The 24,794-nt window shown below is 38.8% G+C and overlaps 3 protein-coding genes across 10 annotated transcripts in view; 1 reads left to right on the top strand and 2 right to left on the bottom strand.

Moving 5' to 3' along the window:
- Window positions 1–5,127, bottom strand: part of LOC307028760 (homeobox-containing protein 1-like) — a 35,137-nt gene extending 30,010 nt beyond the window's left edge. The window contains exon 1 of one of the 4 annotated variants that reach the window (XM_079664039.1): window positions 4,860–5,127. The gene's annotated coding sequence lies outside the window, so the exon portion shown is untranslated. Of the gene's footprint in view, window positions 1–2,179; window positions 2,216–4,859 lie in introns of those variants that run through there. The other 3 variants (XM_079664042.1, XM_079664041.1, XM_079664040.1) reach the window with 3 other exon arrangements.
- Window positions 5,128–6,231: 1,104 nt separating this feature from the next.
- Window positions 6,232–24,027, bottom strand: tdp1 (tyrosyl-DNA phosphodiesterase 1). 4 transcript variants are annotated; one of them, XR_013805107.1, is made up of 17 exons: window positions 23,899–24,027; window positions 13,674–14,285; window positions 13,136–13,179; window positions 12,880–12,935; window positions 12,370–12,466; window positions 12,213–12,247; window positions 11,749–11,841; window positions 11,344–11,514; window positions 11,064–11,142; window positions 10,431–10,607; window positions 9,925–9,973; window positions 9,478–9,544; window positions 9,059–9,166; window positions 8,741–8,825; window positions 8,549–8,651; window positions 8,348–8,450; window positions 6,511–6,548 (listed from the first exon to the last, which is right to left on the bottom strand). XR_013805107.1 is itself a non-coding variant. In XM_079664036.1 (16 exons), the coding sequence occupies exons 1-16, from the start codon at window positions 23,924–23,926 to the stop codon at window positions 6,475–6,477; spliced, it is 1,896 nt and encodes a 631-aa protein (XP_079520162.1). In that variant the 5' UTR covers window positions 23,927–24,017; the 3' UTR covers window positions 6,232–6,474. The 4 variants fall into 4 exon arrangements, 3 of the variants coding, with proteins under 3 accessions (XP_079520162.1, XP_079520164.1, XP_079520163.1); XM_079664036.1 differs by lacking the exon at window positions 8,741–8,825 and having other exon boundaries at window positions 6,232–6,548; window positions 23,899–24,017; XM_079664038.1 differs by lacking the exons at window positions 8,741–8,825; window positions 23,899–24,027 and adding an exon at window positions 21,164–23,241 and having other exon boundaries at window positions 6,232–6,548.
- pacsin3 (protein kinase C and casein kinase substrate in neurons 3) overlaps window positions 23,442–24,794 on the top strand; it is a 32,736-nt gene continuing 31,383 nt past the window's right edge. For both annotated transcript variants that reach the window (XM_079664045.1, XM_079664044.1), the window contains exon 1: window positions 23,442–23,989. The gene's annotated coding sequence lies outside the window, so the exon portion shown is untranslated. The remainder of the gene's footprint in view (window positions 23,990–24,794) is intronic.

Here is a 24,794-nt window from a genome sequence, read left to right as displayed (position 1 = left end):
ACATACACATAACTGCTTAAATGAGTTTTCAGTGCATTCTTACAATTAAAATTACTTTTTAACAAGGGTTGTATGTTCCTAACTCTAATTAGATATATATTTCATACCTAATTAGTTTGAAGTAGGGGTGCACCGAATGGGAAATTCTTGGCCGAAAACGATACCGAAAATAGGAAAAAGTTGGCCGAAAACCGAATGCCGAAAGGCCGAAAATGATTAATAGAAATATATATATATATATTGTATACATTTTTTACCAATGTTGTTCAGCTACCTGATTATGGAAAAAGACATGATTATGGCAAAACTTAACTTAAATAATATTCACTATTATGGGTCCATAAAACATTTATTCAGCACTTTTGAATGCATACAGTACATTGATTCCAAGTCAAGTGCATTTTCTTTTCTCTGTAGGATAACTACAACAAAGTGCATTCAGAACAAAGCCAAGGTGCTTTAAAACTGCATAAACATCTAGGCCAGTAGGCCTACACCAAAATAGTGTAAATAAAGACTGTAACAGCCAGGCTTTCAACAACAACAAATGCACCTATACATTTGGTAACCTAACATGTTGTTGTGATGACGTAATCAAAACGCGGCGACAAGCACGGCGCGCGACCATGCTCGCGGCTGGCTCACAGCCAACATGTCTGCCGCTTGGAGATATTTAAAAATATCAGAGAGAGAGGTGCGGATTGCGATTTGTAAAACGTGTTCAGCTGACATTTCTCGAGGGGGTGTAACTGCAAAGACTTTCACCACTTCCGGATTACTCCACCACTTGAAATCAAAACACCCGGACAAATATGCGGAGTATGATCAACGTAACCCTGTTCTCTGACATTCGGTGATATTTTTTCGGTGCTAAAACCCTTTCGGCCGAAACCCGAAATGGCCTATTTAACCATTTTCGGCCGATAATTTTTGGTGGCCGAATATTCGGTGCATCCCTAGTTTGAAGTAGTATATATTGAGAAAAACAAGTGTAGATTATGACAACGTGGCATATTTTTCCACTGTTTTTCATGATAAAACTTAAATACAATAAGAATTACTAAAGGTTTCTAGAATATATAATCAACCTCTCTCATTTCTTTATAAAAGTACAAATATACACTTGATATTTGATATTTTCATTAAACTATGCTAGAAAAATACCAACATAACAGGTTGGACATACGTCTAACAGGGTGGACACCAGTGGAAGTCCGTCAGGGCCTTCAGGACCTTCTCTCCAGGCCCTATCATTTTAAAGTGTAATTTTTGGTTAAAATATTACACAGTATTAATTCTATTGTTAAAACAATATTTTCATATTAAATTATTAAAATTGTTTGAATATATCAAATCGTTTTGGTTTGATGAACCCACTATTTGGAGCTGGAGCTGCAACTTTGTGTATCTGTCTCTGCCTTTACTTCTTCATAATTCATTCTTACTTCATTATTTTTGCCCTTTTCTCCCTCTCACAGACCTTATTGATACCCATCTTTATGCCTTTCTCTCTGTCCCTCCTCCATTTCTCTCTCTCTTTTTCAAGGTATTGCTGTCTTCTCACTGGGTCAGCATCACGGCGTGCTCTGTAGTACCGCTGTGATTCAGCTACACTTATCGGGGGTGCCATTCCTATACAAATGCATGCCATTACTTTAAGTACTATACCTATAATTCTTGTGTACATAATATACCCATCAGTGTTTCCCTAGGATCTTTTGCATCAGTTTGTGTTGTGCCTATAGATCTAATGGTGGTGATAATGTATTATATTATAAAAACATTATTATAATGTTATAATAGTAATATAATAATATAACAATAAATAATATAATATTAATATAATATTAACAAATGTTGTAATAAGTAAAGAATAATTACATGTCCACCCTGTTAGGATGTTGTCCACCCTGTTAGTTGAATAAGCCTAACAGGGTGGACACTAACAGGGTGGACATTTTGAGCAAAAGTTAGCCTTTACCCTGCCTGTGTTAGCATATTTGCTAGCATGACGTTGGATACTTATGAGGAATCAATCACTTTTTAAAATAATAAAATTCTCTAATATCCTTCATACGTAGGCCTAACAGGTTGGACATGTTATGTTCAAACACATCAAACTAAATTGACAGAAACATCAAAATCAGTTGTAAGAGCAGTAGAAACCCACACAGCTTACCTCAGTTGAATTTCCCGCCTCTGGTGTCATTTAATTTCATAGGTGTGATGTCACTGAGAAATATGTATTTTTCTTAAAGGGACAGATACACAGCTCAACAGGGTGGACAGCGACCCGCGGGGACGAACATTAAACCTTATTTTTTATTTTTTTTGTTTAGAATTTGAATAAAAACATTATTTGATTAGATAGATTTTGACAAGTTAAATAAAATAATAATAACATATTTATAAATTAATTTGTTTTTAATAGCTATATTTTAGATCTAAGTTGAATGACCAGCAGTGGGGACATGGAAAAACTCCTCGATATCCCTTTAACCAAAGCTTTTAAAATGAAAAAAACAACTTAGATGTGCATATCATTGTATTAATAATAAATTAACAATTGAACACACATTAAAACCAAAATTTAATTAGTATTTGTCCAAATTTAGACAAAATACAACATATTTTGTACTGGGGATACCAAAGGCACCACATAAAAAAAATGACCCTCCCATTAAAGCTCAGAGTGGTGACAAGAATGGGTTTAAGTCCACAGACACCTGCTCTCTACGGCATTTCTTAACATCTCCAATAACATTTCAAAAAGGGGAAAGGTAAAACTCACTATAGTGCGATATTCTGAATGGCAGCAGGAATATTTAAGCTTCTTATATTATAGCCTTAAAGAGGCTACTATGCTTGTTTGGGCTCTCTCTTTCATGTTGCTTGTGGTATAGGTTTTTGTGCATGCCACACACTCCCCCCCCCCCTGCCTGAAATGCCTAGTTTGTAGTCCTTTGTTTACTTCAGTAACATAGTGACATCACAACACTTGTGCTTCTATTGGCTAGCGCTCCAACACATTGTATGTGATAGGCTAAGGGCTGGGACATCTCTCCAGCTAACCAATCAGAGCAGGTGGGCTCTGGTTTCAGACAGATGTAAAAAAAAAAAAAGAACTAGCATAGGCAGTGTGAGAAAAAAAAGACCTTTTTGAACATTAAAGCATGTAAACATGTAACAGTAGAGGCACAAAATATCAATAGCCCCTTTAAATATCCATCCCTGTTTGTAAACTAAGATTAGGTCAAGCAAAAATATAAAACACTACAAAAGAGTGACTTTTATTTAAAGATATTATGTTTTACTTACACCTTTGAGTGCATGAACAAGTACAATTTGAATATTACACCCCAGGGAAAAACAATGGAATTTGGAAAGTCAGTCTAGAGAAACAATCCTTCCTTTAAATAAGGTACTAGTATTGTAAGAATTTATTAAATTCAGTTTTATGTCAGGGAGGCCAAAATCACTTTCACTTCCTTATCATGCCTGCAGATAGCCAAAATGCATTTTTTCTCAACAGCAAATAATAACAGCACAGGAAACGTACGTTGTATTGTTGTTGCACAGTGGCTACTGGATCAGTTGAAATGTAATCCTATTTTTTTTTTAATGAGGATTCAACATTTGTGACCATGTGGCTGCAATAGCAAAAGTGTGCAAGTAGGGATAGAGGCACTAGTAATCAAATAGTGCTGACTGGCACAATTCCTTCAGGGATCTCTGCTAAGCAGCAACAGTAGGACGCATAGCAGTGTGGGCACACATGGAATACACACACAAACACACACTTAAGCCACAACCAGAGTCACAGTTTAACTGAAATCCTGTCATTGTGGAAGACACTGAATGCCTCAGGTGCTGAACTTGACCTGACCTCTGACTTCCCAGTGGATTAGACTCATTAGAGGATGGTTACATTGTAATAATGAAACAAAACTGTAGGTGAGGCTTTGTCCTCAGACCAGTATCTCCCTTTTTCAGTTTTTAAAGGTGTGTCATGTTTGCTGTAGGACTTGAAGGGTAACTACTTAGTAAATTCTAACATTTTAATGGAAACTTGCATTACTATTCCTGAACCCAGTGACCCGACCTAAGATCCTAACCACCAAACGTGGCATAGCGTTGAACTGTCTCTTGGTTTACAGACATGTGCCAGCTTAGCAAATAGACAGAAGTATTTTAACTACAGTAAGGCAACTTTGTAACTTCCATCGAAAACCCAACATTTAACCGAAAAAGAACCGCTGTTTTCTGTGCCCACATACTACACTAGTGTAGTAGTCCCGATGATAAGATAGCCCCGCTGCATTGTGTTCTATCGAAGGGATTTGACTTTCACGCCAAATCACATAGGAAAATATACATTTTCATGTTGCCCTGCTTCTAGGAAAATAATAATTTGCGACAGAGCGTGTCTTAAGACGGTTAATGTTTACTGAAGGACAACTACTCAATTCGGCACATGTCATACAAGCAAATTAATTCAAAGCACCACATAAATAGTTCATTTAGCGTGTTCGCCTGTCGTGGCTGTTAACCTTAATTATCTCTACTAAAGCACACACTGTGCATCGCGGTAGACCACCTGGAAAAGTTGACATTGTGTTTGTTTAACTGTTTCTCGGTGAACTATGTGCATGCCGAATAAGAGGCTGACTCTGTCTGATTCAGACAACACCGTTAATATCAGTTTAGTTGGTTTTAACATTAACCGCCAAGTATAACGCTGCGGCACAGCGGCGTTTTTAAGGAGTTTTCAGTGATCACCGCAAAGAGAGAAGGAAACGCATCGGGCCAGCAGGACCGTTTGAAGACAGCAGTAGTTGGAGCTGCAGGACTTTCCTTACCTTAATATTCCAGTCTCAGAGCCTCCGCAGATGTTTGTTTAACCATATATCTATAGCCTCGGGGCGCCAGGGCTCAATGACGCTGACAGTTTTCCCAAAATGTCTCCTCTGTTTCTAATTGGGTTTCAATCCGCCGTCAGACAGATTCGCCTTTTGTCCTGCAGACAGGCGCCATGTTGACACAATGACGCAAGGAACGACGGGAGTCGCAGTTTACAGAACTTACTGTACACAGAGGTGCCAGTTCATTATGCCCGACTGGTTACATCTGATATTCATACATCTTTCTGAGAGGTGTTGATTTAACTCTATCGATAAAGGGGAGGTGACATTCTAGGATATTTATAACATTTATAACATTGTAATATGACATGTTTTTGTGTTATGTGCTTATGTCTCAGGGGGTTAAAAACAGTTAGTTCTCTCACCAACAATATTAATTACAGGCCACAATGCAAGCGTAAAAACATACAAAGGTTTTACTGTCATATGCACAGCAGCTACAGTGTAGTTATGGCAAGGACAATCTGAAGTCCCATTCCCCTTCAACAGTGCCCCTTCAAATACATAAAATAAGACATTAAAACAGAATATAAATAAAATAGTGCAAGAGAATGTTGCAATTGATCAATGTGCAAGTAATGCAGGAGAAAATACACACATGCTGGAAACATGGAACCAGACAGAGCATCATTTCAGCAGCATTTCTCCTGACATGTGAGTAATTAAAACCACAAGATCCCAGTTTTTATTCATGAACATTACTAACTTAAAACATTCTCGTAAATGTCAGCACTCAAAACAAAAAGCACAGTGGTAGTCATCCTACTTGTGACTATGTATAGATCCTATCAGCGACACAAGTGCTCATCACACATAGTCCTGCTGGTTAGCACTGTAGTTGCTGAATCAGTGACAAATGAACACCCGGGAGACTTTAGGAATACAATTATCAACCTGCAGTGCTGTGGGTCCTGATAACCACTGCCGCATGTAAGGAAAAGTGTTAATAGCAAACTATTACCGGCTACACTGCATGTCCTTGCAAGTCCACTACACATTAAATAAAGTTGTGTGAATTCAGTTTTTATCCACGGATGTCTGGGCTACGGAAAATTGGCCTTTTCTTGCAGGATCTCAGGTTAACTCAGTAAAATGCTGAATCTGCTGCACTCATCCAAAAATGACTAATTTAAGGACAAATGTCTTCTCTCACTGCAGATAATTCGGCGACATACTGCGTACAAAAATATTAATACAATTTATAATATACTATTTATCGCTATGGGGAATAATAAACTATTTATTCCTTGTCTATATAATAATGATTTCTCAAATAGGACCAATGAAAAACAAAATGGATATGGCATCCTGATGTTGAAATCTTATTTATTGATAGAAAACATGACGAGTGTGTGTGTGTGTGTGTGTGTGTGTGTGTGTGTGTGTGTGTGTGTGTGTGTGTGTGTGTGTGTGTGTGTGTGTGTGTGTGTGTGTGTGTGTGTGTGTGTGTGTGTGTGTGTGTGTGTGTGTGTGTGTGTGTGTGTGTGTGTGTGTGTGTGTGTGTGTGTGTGTGTGTGTGTGTGTGTGTGTGTGTGTGTGTGTGTGTGTGTGTTCAGGAGGGAACCCAGATGTTGCCGTGTGTGTCGGGACCCTGGTTGTACGGAATGTTCCAGATCCAAGGCTGATCTGAAAACACAGAGAGTTCGGAAGAAAATGAAATGCAAATACATGATTTGATAACTAAAAAGGGACATTAGATTGGACAAAACGGCAGCATATATGCTGTGGTGCCTTTAATCATTGTTTAAGTGGAAGAACATGCCCCACTCAAAGATTAACATCTTAGCGGCTCTCATAGATTCTATCATTTTTTAATTAGGGCCATCATCTGCATTGATTTTCGAATGTTGGCACAATAGTTTGAATGACTCTGACTTAAGATATAAATCGATAGGATTTCAAATGATTGAATTACAATTATTATTATTATTATTATTATTATTATTATTATTATTATTATTATTACATTGTAAATGTTCTGTTTGGAATAATTATTAGAATATATTAATGGCTAACAGATATTTTAACCCTTTTTTAGAAACTTCTCCTCTAAGCAAGTACAGAAATCTGAAACATCAATAAAGAATAAAAGAAAATTACAACACAAATATGTGTAAATAGTAAATACTATTAAATGGTGTATAAAATGCCTATACATATATATATATAGTGAGAGCGCTGTGCGTTTTTTTTAGCAGTGGGCAGAATTGTGCAAAGCAATGGGAGGAAGTTCACAGTATGAAGTATAACAAGCATCAGGATTGTACAGATATAATCCAATATCCAGATATAGTTAGGATGATTTGGACAGATTTAAATTAATTCAAAACTACACATTTGTTGTTTTAATTATAGCATATTAAAAAAATTGGTCCTTTCTTTTACTATAGCTTCAAATTACAGTTTAACAAAACATATGACCCCTATAATAATGACACAAGTCAAATGTACCAATATGCCATTGAAATAGTTTGGTTTTGAGACAAAACTAAAGCAATGAACACATTTGTTTTTAAATACCTGTTTTTTTTTTCTCCATTAAATTATGTGCTTTCTTTAACCTCTTTATGCTCTGGTTTAAGTATGAACTCCTTCTCCTGAATGCCACTAGAGGACACTGAAACTGTAGATTAAACTCTACCTGTTGTTTAACTGCAGTTAAAGACCGTAGAGTTAAGTATAAAGCTTAAATCAGACATCAAGACACTGCAAAAATGTTTCTACTTTACATTATGCCATGAGAAAAGAGTAGCAAAAGCACAGCTTTTGTAGTATTCTAACCTGGAGTTAAACTAAAGTTCAAATTCTAAGCAAAAGAGCAACAGACTCAGCAAATAGTCCAACCTGTACATAAACACTAGGGCTGCACGATATATCGTGTCGTGACGATAATCGCGTTATGCGCATGTGCGATATTGATATCGCAGGACGTGCGATGTCATGTTTTTTGTTTTTTTTAGGACGTGCGATATTAAGTAGGCAAATTAACTCAAACACGTCATGTTACAATTATTGTGCTGCTTGCTACAAAAGGAAAACTTGCACTGCTCTCATGTCAGGGGTACTTGAGTGAGTGACATGCAGGCTCTGCATGCACAGCAAACCACCAATTACAACCATTCTTGATCAGATCACAGCAGGATAACTGAGCTAGCTCAGCTTGTTGCTCTGATAATGATGATCCAGAAGTCTGTGACTAAAATCCTTCATCCGGTTAAATATTGTTAAACAAATTCCAATTGTATGGCATTAAAATTCAAGAAATTATGGTTTGCGGGAAAAAAAAACTGTATTTTCTTAAATTCCTGTATTTTTTCATATCGCAATATATATCGCAGGGGAAGAAAATATCGCAATGTCAGTTTTTTCCAATATCGTGCAGCCCTACACGTACATTTAATACACAATCACACACTCTTGTTTACCTTTAGGAGAGTAGCTTGTAGGGGGGAGGTCAAATGGCACAGTGAAACCAGAGGAAGAGGAGACAGGAAATGGATTTCCGCTAACAGGGAAGGTCTTCATGTTCTGGAGGAGATAGGCATCGCATCACACCACATATTATTAAACTCATTTATTCAGCACGGTAAATTCTGCTTCTGTTCATCTGTGTCTGTTGTTCTTACAAAGGCGGAGGGCACGTAAAGGACTCCCAGCTCGTATGAACGGACCATCACCTGGGTGCTGTTCTTCTCCAGCGCACCCCATGCTGCTTTGGACAGGTTGGCACTGAAACACGTACACAAACTTTAATGTTTTAATACAGCTGTGTATCAGTGCTTCCCACACAATTGTGTTAGTTTAGCTGTCAAACTGACATATTGATTAGACTTGACTTGAGTCTTTCTTTTCATTCTCCATAAGGAAATGAGTGGGGTTTTGATAGAGAAGAACCAACTCTCTCTATGAAAAAGTAGAAAGAAGAGGATTTATGTTTATACATTTATTAAGGTTAATCATAATGAATTTGGAAGAGGAAAACAGGAAATTGGATGCCTGGTTCATTATATTAAATGTATACAAGTTTAAGGAGTAAGTGTCATTTAATATATAAGATAGCAAATCAGAAAATCACACATACATCAAAATAAAAGGAACATTATGAAGATCAGCAAATATAAAGCTAGCAAACACACCTTGTGACAAAGAACCAGGCAAGCTGAGTGAAGTCTGGGGAAGCCCTCATGTATGTCTTGATGTGTGGCATGGCATGACTCCTTCCTGTTGCATCTGCCTTCCAACGGCTACACACAAACACACACATATATTATTAATCTGTTGCAGTGGACTTCATGTTGTATAACGATAGATACAGCTTTGTGAACTGCAGGTTAATATACTAAAAGCCTCCTGCACACAGCCCTGTCTCATTGTTTTGGACCAAATTTCAAATACACATTTTAATTAGGTGTGTAGAACCTTGTGTAATGTGCCCAGTTAAATTAATTACTTGATGTAATAAATGAAAGAGAAGAAGGTTATCATGACTATCTGCCCAGTTTAACAGTATCAGTGAAGCCCTACTAAGAGTTCTGATACATAGAAGTGAACTTACTGGAAGAAAGAGTGGAGCCAGAGTTGTTTCTGAGCCGTCTGGATGCTGTAGGGAAGAGAGCCTCCGGCTGGAGGACAGAAGAGACTAATATTACAACCTAATACACAGCAATTACTATATCATCCAATGCTAGATCTATTAGTCAACAACTCAAACACTGATAGTTGGAGGTGGATAATTAACAGGGCCCTTTTACGCTCATTTTCAGGTGCATATTTGTATTTTGTGCCTCTACTGGGACATGTCTCCATGCTTTAACGTTCTCATACTATGTGCTGCAGCACCTCTTTTCACCCTCTGTCTGAAACCAGAGCCCAGTCTGCTCTGATTGGTTAGCTTGATTGGTTAACCGCTTAAAGATGTCCCAGCCCTTAGCCTATCAAGAACAATGTGTTGGAGCGCTAGCCAATAGAAGCACAAGTGTTATATAGTGATGTCATTACTCACCTGGATAGCCTTCTAAACTAGTCCTCACATCTTCAACTGATGGATACACCTGCAAAAGACCAACCATCACCGCCTCGTTAAATACATTCAGAGCTTTATCATCATAAAGTGAGGTTGTTTACCTTTACTGTCACTGCAATGTGGCAAAGTGTAGCATCAACCAGATAATGGATAATGCCAAGAATAGCAGCACAAATAAACAAAGGTCAGCAGGTCAGATTAATCAGTATTCATGTTTATTGTTATGCATTTAACTTATTATATACAATCTATTATTCGGCCCAGTTTCCACCATTTTGATATTAAACCAATTCATGGACATTATATTTTGTCAAAAAGGTTTTTACCAAATCAAATGTCCTGCACGTAACCTCAAAAATAATAATGCTATGAAACTAAAAGCAGCAGCAGTCACATGAATTTCAATTTGTATTATATTATTTTGAACAATGCACCCTGCAATCACGCAAGACACAGACCACCAATTTTGTTTTGGAGGAACTTACCAAGTGCAGGGGGGGAGCTGAGCGAATAGAGGATTTCCCCAGTGTGGTCATGGTACGCTGAAATTCCCCTGTCAACCATTTGGTCTGATCCACTCCCAAAGAGCCAATGCTGGAGAACTGGCCAATCACAGGCCACCTTTCTTCCCCAGAAATGGGTTCTGTGTGCTCATACAACAGCTGATAAAAGAAAGATGAAAAGAAAGAGATAAAGAAATCCCAGTTTAAAGTGTTGTCATTGCATTGTGAAATAACCAGGTGTTTTTACATTACCTAGGCAACATATAGATATGAATCTAATTCCCCTGATTATTGTGCTCGTGCTGAACTGAGACTTTTTCTTATAAACAAGCAAATACATTATTTGGTTAGAGCCTTTATGTAAGAGACCGGTTCCTAGCAAATTCATATTTTCCTGGTTTCCCGATGCCATGCTTCAAATAGTTTGCTGCTGCAAACTGCTGAAATAATTCAATGTCAATCCTAAAATGTTGTAGTTACATTACATGTGATTGTGCTTCATCCAAAGCAACACTCTTGAATACCATGGATTTTGACTTTTATTTTCTTTCTTGTTTTCTGTCTTGAATAGCTTTGTGTTATCAACTAGTTAGAGGAGAAGAGAGAAATCTTTACCTTCCTCAGCCTCAGGTGGCCCCAGCGCTCCATGTCAGGGCCGACATATCTCCCTGGGGTTGAGCCGACCAAATAAACCCTAATAATAGAAGAATAGAAGAGATACTTGTAAAATAAATGGCATCTTTATTCCCCAAACTAACAACTTTACTGAATGTAGATGACAACCATTGAGTAGGCGATGTTCTTAAGTCTACTTGGGGTTTTCACAAAGTTTGGTGTGAGTTTTCATTTATCACTAATGCAACTACATGCGTAACTGTACATGCGTGGTGTTTACTTGGTCTCTGACAGGTCATGCTCTCTGATTCGTTGGATCCACTCCTCCAGTTCTGGTGCGCGGTACGCTGCCAGGTATTCCAACAGGTCCCTCTTAAAGAAGGTCGGAGACTCACCTTCGTCGTCACTGCTGCCCTTTGGTAACCGTGGAAACAGGGGGCTCATCCACATCCTGGTAAGGAAATAGAATATTTAGGAGAAATTCCATAAGAAAATATCAAGGTACTGTGCAACAATAAATACAACTTAAACTGGTCTTTCTATTGATGAATTTGATTTTGATAGAAAAAACTTGAAAATGCAGCAGTTCCTTTATCTTATCTTTTGATATGGCAGCCCAGATCAATCGGTGCATCCTCACCACAATTCCTAAGTTAAATCAAAGTTAAAAAAGAGACAGACTCACCCTTGTGATTTCTGGTACCAGTCAGCTCTGATGAGGTTGGAGGTCGTTATTACGACTCTGAAGCCTTCCTCATACCACAGCAACATCATCTTTCTGCACAGACACCATTTCATGGTTTATATAACATCAACAAAGACTACACCCCAAGATCGGACATATGCAAAGTGTAAATGTATGCATAGTACAACAATGTATTCCGCAATTTGCAACAGCACTCTTTCCTGCTAGCTGATTTTATTCAGAAAATACAAGGAGTATAAAGATTATTTACATTATGTATGCATTTTAAAAAGGTTAGTAACCCCTCTATTACAAAACATACATTTTACCTTTTCATCGCAGGAAAAGCTAAGGAATATTAACATAACAAATTACTTAATTTGAAAACATCCCAAACTGATCAGGTTTATGAATATACAGAAAACAAAACAACATGTACGATACCAGGCAGGAAAAGTGCTTACGTGTGGTGCGTTCCAAAAGCAATATCCAGCTTGGCCTGTTAGAGAGAGTCACCCGATAAGTCCCATTTAAAGGCAAATCCAAATTTCGTTAACAGGCATTTCTGAGTATGCCTAGATACACTGGTGGTAAATGTTTCGGTTGATGGCGAGTCTTTACCTGGCAGAAGTGAACATGAGGGTAAGGCTTGGCCTGCTGCAGCAGCCGGGCCTTGGCCTCTCTTTTGTCTCCATGAACAATCAGAACTGGACGATCTCTGTAAACACAACAAGACAGGCCTTATTTTCACCAGGATCATTACTGTCCTCTACTTGTATCACATCTTTAAGATAATCATGTATTGCAGCAGTTCTTCAGAATGTCCTCATATAATAATAGTAATAATTATTATAAAGTAATTCCTGGTAAACTGTAGAATTGTAAACGCAAACTCCTGTTGTAACAAGAAGACATTTTTGGGTATTTTTTTTTAATTAATTATTTGGAGTCACATAATATTGATACATCTTGGAGACAGAAGTTTGGGGATTTTTCAGTTATTTTTTATGAGAAAACATTCCACATACAACAATATATTAGAAAACCGTATTGTACAAGCCATATCATGCTAGAGAGGCTACTAAAGAGATTTCTTTATGATAGTAGGTAGTGAGGAAGAAGTGTACTTACCTAAACTCTGATGGGTACTGATCAACCATCCAGGCAATATCAAAGCAGTAGTTAAACTATAAAGAAAGAGAGCATACCTGTATTAATGGGTATCCTTCCAATGCTCTCCAACTGCAGTACAAGAGACTACAGCCATGCTAGGAGCTAGCTGTTTGAATGTACTTGTGCTAAACGCCAATATCAGAATGTTTACAATGACAAGCATGGCTTAAAAACAGGACATTCGTTTGTTTCCGCACTTCATATGGTGACTCACCTGAGCTGACTCTTTCAGGGTCCCAAAGAGTGGAGAGAGAATGTCTAGTGGGAAGAAGAAAAAAAACATTACAAAATAAAATCATGTAAAAAGGCTGATGACAAGAGCTGGTATATAATAATAATAATAATAATAATGCATTTTATTTATATAGCGCTTTTCACAACTCTGTCTATATTCAAATCTAAACTCAGAACTATGAATTTTAGCATGCAAAGTGTACCCTGAAAAGCGCGCTATGAATAAAGTGTATTATTTATTTAGCCTTTATTTATACAGGTGTGAAATCTCATTGAGACACAAGGTCTCATTTTCAAGAGAGACCTGTCAGTGGTAACACTACAACACAAAGTTACAGACAGACAGATTATTATTTTTATTATTATTAACATATTATTAATACCAAGGCATCAAAGCAGAGAACTCATCTCATTGCGGATGAAAATTAGCATCTCCATTTTACCCATGTCACGCTCATTTGTTTGGGGGGGTTCTACAAGAACATGCTCCAAATGAAATAACATCCAACTCCTCTCACCTCTGATGTGCAGAGCTCCACTGTTGTACTTCCTGTCCAGGCCAGTCACTTTGTTGAGGTAGAACCTGTAGGGGTCATTCAGAGGAGGAATACTGGACTCAAAGAAGTCCTCTGGCTCGTCGATGTAGTAGAGGCGGCCGTAGGGGCTCGTGGGTCGCTCGTTCTCCACCTTCACTTTCTTTGTTTTGGGGCTCGGAGGCGCCCTCTTTGGGGAGTTACCGAGACTCTTCCCCTTCACGTCTCCATCATCATCCTCACTATCCGAGAGAGCCCAGCCTGAGCCGTCTGACACCTCATTTTTCCTCTTTCCAGCTAACGACGGACTACTTTCGTACTTCACTGTATTTACCTGGTTGGCTGCTGCTGACTGTCTCGCCTCGGAACCGATCACAAGTGAGGATACAGGGGCGTTAGCTGGTTCTGGTTTCACCTCCACAGGGGCTGCTTCTATTTTGGGGATGGTGGGAGTGGGAGAGGCAGCCGGTTGGTAGCTGGGACTAGACACAGCGGGCTGGTGGGGTTTGGATGTGGTCGTTCCAGAGAGAGGAAGATCATCATCTTCATCACTGCTGGAGACGGTCCACTTGCCATGGTGGCTATCCTGAGACATGCCTGAGTGGATATACAGAGATCAAACAGCCACAATATGATAGTGTACAACAGCATTTGAAAAAAACAGGCACATCTTTACCATTTTTTTTCTTGCTTTGAGACCCCCCCCCCCCCCCCGACCAACCTGTTATGAGTGTTATGCCATACATAGCATAAACACATAAAACGTGCAGATCAGATAGGCTTTGATTCCATTCCACTTAACTGTCCAATTTGGTGGTGATCTGTGGCACCATATTCTCATTTAAGAATCTAAACGAGATTATTTTAAATGGCAGTGGATGTTTGCAGTTGCAACAATCTGCATCTAGCCAAATTTGAATATTGCTTTAATTGGCTTAATGCAAAGTCAAAAACATTGGGAAAAACTGGGACTATATATAAATGGGTGAACATATGAACGAGATGCATGTGTTTCATAGACTGTAAACAACATAGAAGCATGCTTAGGCAAAAATGTGCACAATGTGAATTGTATGCAAACATACAGCGCTAATAAGATGTTATAATAACGATTGACAAAGTTAACAACATGTTGCAAGCAAAACTAAGCATGCATGTTCTGCAAGATGAGATGATACAATGCGTTTATGATTAGCGTAAATAACAACGACTGAGCGTGATAATAGGCTTACCCAGAGAGTAAGGGAGCCGCAGCACAGGTGAGAGATGGTGTGAATGCAGAAACTCTTATCAATCCAAATCCCAACCAAAGCAAACAATAGTACAGGAGGTGCGCACGGAACAAGTGTCCGGGCGGAAACCAAACGCATTGTCCTGCCTTTTCCTGTAGTTCCGCCACAACCGCGGAGTACAAATACAAACAAAACGAGCAGACTACACGTTTAGGCCGGGATATTGGAGTTGGGTTGGAGCAGCGGACACACGTGCTGAGACTGAGTAGACGGAGATAGGAGTGAACGTTGAAGTGAGTGCGAGATTGAGAGCAGCTGGTGGAATGGCTTCTCTGAGTCCTGGAGAGGAGGATATGGAAAGTGCATCTGAAGGAGGATGGAATGAAGTAAGGAAAAAGACTTCAAGAAAGAAGATAGACATGTCAAGTGACAGTCTTAGTGAATCTGATTCACAGAATGAATTGAAGAAAGTAAAGAAAAGGATTGAGAATGAAGAGTGGAAAGTGATTGTGGAGTTTGGTGAGCAATCCGCAGCTAAGCTACATCCAGTGGCCCTGACTAAAGCCATTCACAAAGAAATTGGATCGATAAAACAAGCAAGATTTCTGAGCAAAGGACGGATGTTGGTTGAGTTGATTAATGCAAGACAACAGGAAAAGTTACTGAAAATGAAGACCCTGAATGAAGTTCGAATTAAATGCCATGTTCCTGGAGCAAATCGGAAAATACTTGGAGTTATCAGTGGAGTTCCCATAGAAATAGGCATAGAAGAACTCAAGAAGGAAATTAAAGGGGGGAAAGTGACTGTAGTAAAGCGTCTTCCTACTAGGTACCAAGGTAAGATAGTGGATAGTTTGTCTGTTCTTCTTCAGTTTGAAGAAACAATGCAACAGAAGATAATGATCGGTTGCATGAGCTTTCCAGTAAGAGAATTCATCCCTAAACCTCTGCGGTGCTTTAAGTGCCAAAGGTTTGGGCATGTGGCAGACAAGTGCAAAGCAACTAAGCCCAGGTGTCCAACATGTGCGGGGGAACATGAATATGGTAGTTGTATTGCAGGTGCTAAGGTGAAATGTTGTAACTGTGGTGGGGAACATAGTGCTGCGTATCAGGGCTGTGAAGTGCAGAAAAAGGCCAAGGAGGTGCAGAGATACAAAGTGCAAAATAAAGTATCATATGCTGAAGCAACAGAAAAGGTTTCACTAAACATGGCTAGGAAATCCCAAGTAGCATCAAGTATGTTCTCTTCAAAAGATTTTCCCAAACTCCCACAGGCAAAGGAAAGCCCCACAAAGTGTTCACATAAGTGTGTGATAGGAGAGGATGCATTGATTGTTAATAAGTACAAGTTTGTGGCCTTTATTGGAAAAGTGGTGAATGTTGCGTTACAACAGACAAAAAAGAGGTCAAGACTGAAGACAATAGTGGAGGCAGCAGGTGAATTTTTGGGGATAAAGGATATAACCGTTGAAATGATACATGAAATGCTAGCCACCAATAATGATGATTCACAGATTGAGTAGATGAATGTTTTTTCTCATTCTGCAATGGAATGCTAGAAGCCTTATTGCAAATGGACAAGAATTCAAGACCTAGACAGTTAAAAGAAAAACCAGACGTTATTTGTATTCAAGAAACATGGCTGAAGACTCATTTGGACTTCATAATTGGGGGATATACTGCTATAAGACAAGATAGAAATGATGGCCAGGGAGGGGGATGTGCAATCTTTATCAGAGAAGTCATGTCTTATAGTAAGCTAATGTTTAAGAACAGTCATGATTTAGAAATAGTGGGTGTAGAAGTTTGGATTAATAAAAGGAAAATTAGTGTCCTGAATTTTTATAATCCATGTAATAAACTCAGAATAGAGGAATTAGACAGTCTCTGCCAAGGAAATGAAATAATATGGTGTGGTGATTTCAATGCACATAATACAATGTGGGGAGGGAGATCAACAGATTACAACGGACAGGTGGTGGAGGATTTAATGGAGGCAAAAGAATTAGTTTGTTTAAATAATGGGCAAGGTACAAGGATCAATTTTAGAGATGGAACAGAGTCTGCGATCGACCTAACTCTTGTAACAAGTGAATTAGCTTCTGGTAGCAGTTGGGAAGTATTGACAAATAACAGTATTGGGAGTGATCATCTTCCAATTATAATCAAGTTTGATATAAATCATGTGGTTGAGCTAGACGGTATCATGAGATGGACTTTTTCTAAAGCAAATTGGGAGATGTTTGCTAAATTGTGCGATAATGAATTGGATCAGATTGATATGGCAGAAAGTATTGATGAAATAAATGAGCAATTTACTTCAAATATAATTAAAAGCGCTAATCAAACTATTGGGAATAAAACTGGGAAACTTGGTAAATGTGTTAAGATGGTACCGGGGTGGAACAAAGACTGTAATGATGCAATCCGAAACAAAAACAGGCTGTTTGGAAAGCTAAGAAAGACACATTCATTACATAATTTATTACAATATAAAATGGCTCAGGTAAGGAACATTGTTAAAAGAGCAAAAAGGGAGTGTTGGAGAGGATTCTGTTCAAGTATTGGGAGAACTACACCATTAGATAAAGTATGGGGAATGATTAAGAAGATGAGGGGAATAAGACATCAGAGTAACCTGCCAGTATTAGAGATTGGAGGGGAAGTTGCCACTGGTGCTTTGGAGAAGGCAGAAATTCTAGCTGAAAATTTTGTCGAAGTTCATTCTTCGGAAAATTTAACAGAAGAAGGTAAGATCAGGAGGCAGGAAGTGTTAGATGAGCATCCTAATGTATATGAAGAAAGACATTAGTCGCAGAGTGTTGTAAATATACCTTTCTCTATTCAAGAGTTGAGAAGAGCATTAAGTAAGTGTAAAATGACTGCTCCTGGGAAAGATAATGTATGTTATATAATGTTGACCAAATTAAGTTATTTTGCATTAGGAAAGCTGCTGGAGATGTACAATAAGATCTGGGAGAAAGGGAAGCTGCCAATAATATGGAAAGAGTCAGTCATTATTCCTATTAGGAAACCTGGGAAAGATCCAACCAGTCCAGGCAGTTATAGACCTATAGCTCTGACATCACACTTGTGTAAAGTTATGGAAAGAATGATAACAGAAAGGCTAACATACCACATTGAGAAAAATGAACTAATGACTCCTTATCAGAGTGGGTTTAGAAGAGGGCGGAGTACTTTAGATCCACTGCTGTGCCTGGAGTCTGAAGTCAGGAAAGCCCAAGCGAACAAGGAGTGTGTTGTAGCTGTATTCTTTGATGTGGAAAAAGCTTACGATATGATGTGGAAGGAAGGATTATTAATAAAACTGGACATTATGGGTCTGGGAGGTAATGTATATAATTGGATTATGGATTTTTTGTTTGGCCGTGCCATCAGAGTCCGAGTTGGCAAGTCATATTCTCGCAGGCATGAAGTTGAGAATGGAACCCCGCAGGGGAGTGTCATCAGTCCTCTTTTATTTTCTATCATGATCAATGATATATATACACAAGTAGGATCTGATATTGGTAAGTCACTTTTTGCAGATGATGGAGCTATTTGGAAAAGGGGCAGAAATGTAAAATATATTGTAGCTAAGATTCAGGAAGCCATTAGGGAAATTGAAAGCTGGTCTCTGACATGGGGGTTTAGATTGTCGGTGGAAAAAACTGAAACTTTATTTTTTACGAGGAAAAGGATAGGTGAGGAGGTTAGGTTAAAACTTTATGGACAAGATCTAAAGAAAGTGAAGACATTTAAATTTCTGGGAATATGGTTGGACGAGAGAGTCACATGGAGTACTCGCATTGATAAAGTCGTAAATAAATGTAAAAGGGTTTTAAATGTTATGAGGTGCTTGGCAGGCACTAAGTGGGGGGCTGATAAAGCTGCTTTGAGGAACGTATACACGGCCTTAATTAGATCAGCCATAGAATACGGTCTAATAGTGTATGGGTCAGCTGCATACTCTTCTCTTCAAAAATTAGATAGAGTCCAGGCACAAGCACTAAGGATATGCTGTGGGGCAGTCAGATCTACACCAGTGTCGGCACTTCAGGTAGAGGTCGGAGAAGTACCTATTTCTTTGAGGAGAAAGCAGTTAATTGTTAATTACAGGGCAAATCTACAGGGTCATAAAGATACTCACCCTACTAAACAAACTGTACAAACAAGTTGGGAAAGTAACAAAATAAAAAAAGAAAGTTTTTGTTTTTGTGTTTCAGAAATATGTAAGGAATTCAAAGTTAAGGAATGGAATATTAGTCCGACGGTGTTGTTATCAGCTGTTCCACCATGGTTGCTACCTCAACCTATAGTAGATTTATCACTATTGAAACGGGTACATTCAATGAAAAACAAATTCAATGTACAGGCTTATGTGAACACTGTTCTACATGAACAATATGGGCACTTTATAAAAATATTTACTGATGGATCCAAAAATCCAGAAAATGGTTTAACGAGTTTTGCATTTTATGTTCCTGAGTTAAAAGTCAAAGTGGGAAAGCGTACAAGTGATCACATTGCAGTATATACAGTAGAGATGATGGCTATCTCTCTAGCACTTCAGTGGGTAGAGGAAATACAGCCAATGCGAGTGGTCATTTGCTCTGACTCCAGTGCAGCTCTGGAGAGTATAAACAACTTCTCTTCAGAATGTCGTCAGGATATTTTACATGAAATTTTACAAAGCATGTTTAGGTTAGTTCATCTGGGAATTGCTGTTCAATTTGTGTGGGTTCCAGCGCATGTGGGCATTAGAGGGAATGAAGTAGTGGATCAACTGGCAAAATGTGGTTTGAAAGCAAACCAGATTGATATTAGTGTACCCATCAGTAGAGCAGAAGTCAAATCTTTTACTAAAGTGGTTATCAAGCAACAATGGCAAAAACTATGGGACAGTAACACCAAAGGAAGACATTTATATCAGATACAAAGGGAAGTAGGAACAGGAAGCACGTGGGGTAGTAGTAGAAGAGAGCAGAGCATCAACAGCAGGATACAATTGGGACACTCTGGACTAAACTCATCACTGCATCTGATTGGAAAACATCCAAATGGCAATTGTGATGGTTGCCAACAACCAGAGACAATACATCATGTATTTTTTAGCTGCCCGGACTATAACAGACAAAGATTCATTCTGAAAACTGCACTGGAACAACTCAACATCAAGGACATGGATTTCAAGGCAATATTTGAAAGTAAATCAAGAAATGAAGCAAACAAGCTGATCTTCAAATTCCTCAAAAGCACTGGTCTGAGGACAAGGATTTAGTATGAACATTTAGTAACTAAACAGTAGGTGGCGATATATGCTCCAAGTGGAAGCGATTCGCCATTAAAGAAAAGAAGAAGAAGAAGAAGAAGAAGACTACACGTTTAGAAAATATTCACGGTTTCGAATTTGACAGATCAATAACTCAAACAAAAAATGTTCTTGAAACACGAACGAGGTCCAAAACAAGTCAAAATGCGTCGTCCACTGAGTGTGAAGTTAAGTCACGTTGGTGAATATGTTTGTTAAATAGAACATGTTTTGGCCACTGGTGTTTTTATAATCGCATTTTTGAAAATGCAGCGCATTTCCCTAATGGAAAGGTTTTTGGCCCTTGTAGCGCCTTTGCACCTGTAGGCCAATGTAATGAGGTCCAACTCGTGCTTTAAATTATGAAGTTTCACTTGAATGCGGTCACACTTTGAACTTTACTGCTTCTTTCTGGTTAACCACATCATTACAGCGTCTTTATGACAAACACATGAGTGTGAAGTGAGTGAGCTGCATTATTGTTGTAGTGACGGATTTGTGAGGAGAAACTAACTCCTGGGGCCTCATGTATAACGCCGTGCGTAGGATTGAGTTATGGCTAGAAAGGATCAGTCTAGTGTAAATATGACGTCACGTTCTCGTTGTAACTCTCGTTGTAATCGGAGCGGCTCGGAAACACATCTACAGCAGTAACATGATGCAACATACACATTAATGCAGCAGCAATATTAATAGAGAAACATCAGACTTAATAGTAAAACACTGCAAGGGAACATTTTATTGCACCAGGAGCTATGTCGGGACTTTTACTGGGACAACGTTGACTTGCCTGTGAATACAAAATAAACCATAGTGTTGGTGATCTACAGTGTTGTCATTCTTCTTTGAACACCAACAAGACCGCTAACACCCTATTTCAACAATCACGCTCCCTGTCATTGACATAATTAATAGATAGTTTAGCTTCTCACCATCATTTGCGGTGGCCAACTGATGTTAACGATCGTAACTGAAAGGCTGCCTGCCAAACGTAAACATTCAGCCACGTGACATTCAGCCAAACTCTCGCGAGAGTTTTACACAAGACGGATCCTTTCTAGCCATAACCGTAGGATTGACGTGGGAAGGTTGCTTACGTAGTAGAAATCCGAAAAATAGGTCCATACATTTTCCGCCACTTTCCGATTCAACAAACATTGCGTACCGGCGAGGAAAGTGCGTATGGCACTTCCTACGCCGGTTTTCCTTTATAAATCACAACCATAGATCACAACCGACTCGAAATGCGGTGCAGCTTTTGCGGGCTTCACGTAACACCCATGTTTGCCTATAAATAGTCAAAGAAACGCCCTTTCATTCATTCATTTTGACTGACTGCATGGAGAAGATCGCAGGAAATGACGACAGAACAGCTAAAAAAAACATCTCACACCGTGTCAGATTTTGGTTATTTTGGGGAGGTCGAGATAAATCATATTGTTTGGTGGATGCAGTCTGAACCAGAGTAGCAGCATGGAGGTCGGATCGCCACTAAAATAAATAAATAAGTGGTCCGAAAAAGGTTAATGACAAAAAATATATAGCCTTCCTCAGGCAGTGTGTTTGTACCGGGGACAGGAGACACCCCCTTGATGAGAAACTGTAAGAAATGATCGGGGAATCCCTCCGGAGTGGAGTCATGACGACTGGATCTGAATTATGTTTTTGTATTTGGCGGTTTGTGTCCCAGCTGTGCGCAGCGTCTCCACTGCAGCCTGTGCATCTCACCCCCCCACCCCCCCCGCAGCAACTATATATCCACCAGTTAAAGGAAATACAACTAATGTGTTGATTTATATTAGCTGTACAATTTACCACATATGGGGCTCTTAGTTTCCATACCTCCTGTGTTTTACGAGCTACTTATCAAGTCTTGGCAAACGGCATAAAACACGATTAAACATGTATTAAACATAAAACCATGCTCGTATCTACAACCTATAGAAATGCAAAACGGCGTCAGTTTAGACGTAATTCTATCCTCCTGCTTACCGCATCGTTTATGAGAAAACATTTCATAACATTAACACGACATATTCGAGGTGGTTTTAAATAACATATGTATTTATTTATTTCTCCCAGTTATGTTTTTGTGTGCACTGAGGAGTCTCAAACAGGCGTTTGTTAAATCATTTTAAGATTGGCTTTAATCAATGTTTGAAAATGAATTCTTCATATATGATAAATGAGAGGTAACATTTTATTTATGGTATTATTTCCACATATTTCTCTCCATTCTTCCTTCTGCCAACGGTGTCGCAGTTTCTCGTCTCTCCCGTTGTTGTGCTTAGTGCGTACCCATGGGTTAGAGTTTGCGTGGAGGACCGCACGTTTTCCCGTCAAGTTAGTATTTTATAAATCGGAAACATTGCGTAGAAACTGCCGTACGCCATTTTTTGTGCGTATATCCCTTTATAAATGAGGCCCCTGGAGAGGTTGAGAACTTACTTAAAACCAAACTACTAGTAATTGTATTTTCTTTATTTCTTTAAATCATTTATTGGGTGTGGCTTAAATATTGAAGTTTAACATTCAGAAAGTCAACATTTAAAAAAAATAGAAGTCCACAGAACATCTCATCTCAAACTCCAATTAGAAACTGCTCTGGACCAAGAGGTTAATTCACATCCGTTTAACATTTTTGAGATTCTAATGGTGCTATTTCGAAAACAATAAGGAAATTATTATCTCCAACAATAGAGTTATATCCCTTAATTATTACATTACACTTAGGTCACTTTTTTGAGGCTGTAATGATTTTATTTCCTCACTAGATGGAACTGTTTAGTTTGGACTGAAAACAAAAAGTCATTTTCATATTAAACTATAAATAATAATGTAAATTTTTCTATTTTTGAAAGTAAAGGAAAACAATTCTTGCAATGTTGGAGGCGTGTGGCGCAGTGGATAGAGCCTTGGTGTTGGGATCAGGGGGTCACAGGTTCAAACCCGTGTCCCTGTTTGTGTCCCTGGGCAAGACACTTCACACCAAATTGCTCCTGTGGGGTTTGCCCACAGCATTGGGTATGTAAGTCGCTTTGGATAAAAGCAAGTAACATGTAATGTATAAAGCAGTAGCCTATGTCTTACAAACTAAGTTAAATTGGCTTGTAAAGTAAGTAACAGTTATACTTTGCTATGCTTTGTAGTAACGGTACAATTGTTAACATTTTTGTGAATAATTTGTGATTTTTTTTGTTCACAAATAATTTTTATTTCATTATTTATGCATTCAGTTAACACGTCCAATACAGTAATGGGTACCTAAGGACTCGAAGTATGTGTGTCCCTGCCTGCAGAGTAGCGTTTTTTCCGACGGTCCTGTAAGGCAGCATAAAGCCTTGGCAGACAGTGAAGGGTTAACCTGAGTAAGAGGATGAATGGATATTGTGGTGAGCAGCATCTGATTACACACAGACACCAGCAGGCATCGGAGGACGGAACTCACTCAGTATCTGCCGGCCGAGACTGCCTCTCATTCCCCTCCAAAAAATAAACTGTTTACATATCACTCTGGAAACTTCAGTTTTTTAACCGACGAAAGAAAAGCATTGTGGTCAATTTGCCGGGTCTTCTCACCGTGTAAATGGCTCAGGGGGGTCGACGGGAGACTGCGGAGTAAACTTGCAAGATGTCGCAGTTTGTGGGGGTTTAAAAGAGGACTTACGGCTGTGTATTATTAGCGGGCTGCACATCCATCGAGGCGGTCAAACTTCCGGAGGACCGTGTGTTTCTTCCTCCAGGTCGGAGAGAAACAGGTAAGAGACCTCACCTGTCTGCAGAGCACATGTTGACAGTCACTCGTGTAATCCAGTTTTAACCTATATGTTGTACTGTACTGCGTAGGCGTATGCTATCTAACATCACTATTTAACCAACCAAACTGTGTTAAACTCCGGGTAACGTAGCAAAAACTGTCTTAAACTGACAGTTGGCACCTGAACTAAAGTTAGCTAAAAGCTAGTGCTCCGAAGTGGTGGAAAGTAACTAAGTATATTTACCCAAGTACGGTAAAAATGTTACGGTAGGCTACTTGTACTTTACCTGAGTATTCTCAGTTAATTGTAATTTATACTCCTACTCTGCTACGTTTTAGAAGCCAATAATAATGTAGTTTTCATACCCCTACATTTAATTGACAGCCTTTAGTTACTAGTTACTTTTTAGATGATTAGATAATACAAATCAATGGTTAAGATATCCAGCAGTAGTAAATACAATTATTCAAATGAGCTCCACCTTAATTAGGTCTTTCTTATGATAAGAAAGACCTAACTCCCCATAGATACATTCTAATTATGGTATCTTTTACAATATGGTATTGCTATAGTTTTACTAAAGTACAAGATTTTGCATTCTGAGATTCTTCTCACCAATTTTGATATCATCAACAACAACATCAACATCAGCAACATGTTGACTTGCCAGAGTAGGAAGAGAAGTATACAGGTGTTAAGAATGCAATACTAACTTTAATGATAATATCGGGAGGGATGAAACCGGATGAAACCCTCTTTAATGGTCACACATGCAGAGCACACAGCACACACAGTGAAATGTGGC

Source organism: Notothenia rossii, assembly GCF_949606895.1.
Source record: "Notothenia rossii genome assembly, chromosome: 2".
Taxonomy (NCBI): domain Eukaryota; kingdom Metazoa; phylum Chordata; class Actinopteri; order Perciformes; family Nototheniidae; genus Notothenia; species Notothenia rossii.
This window is presented reverse-complemented; position numbering and strand designations above follow the sequence as displayed.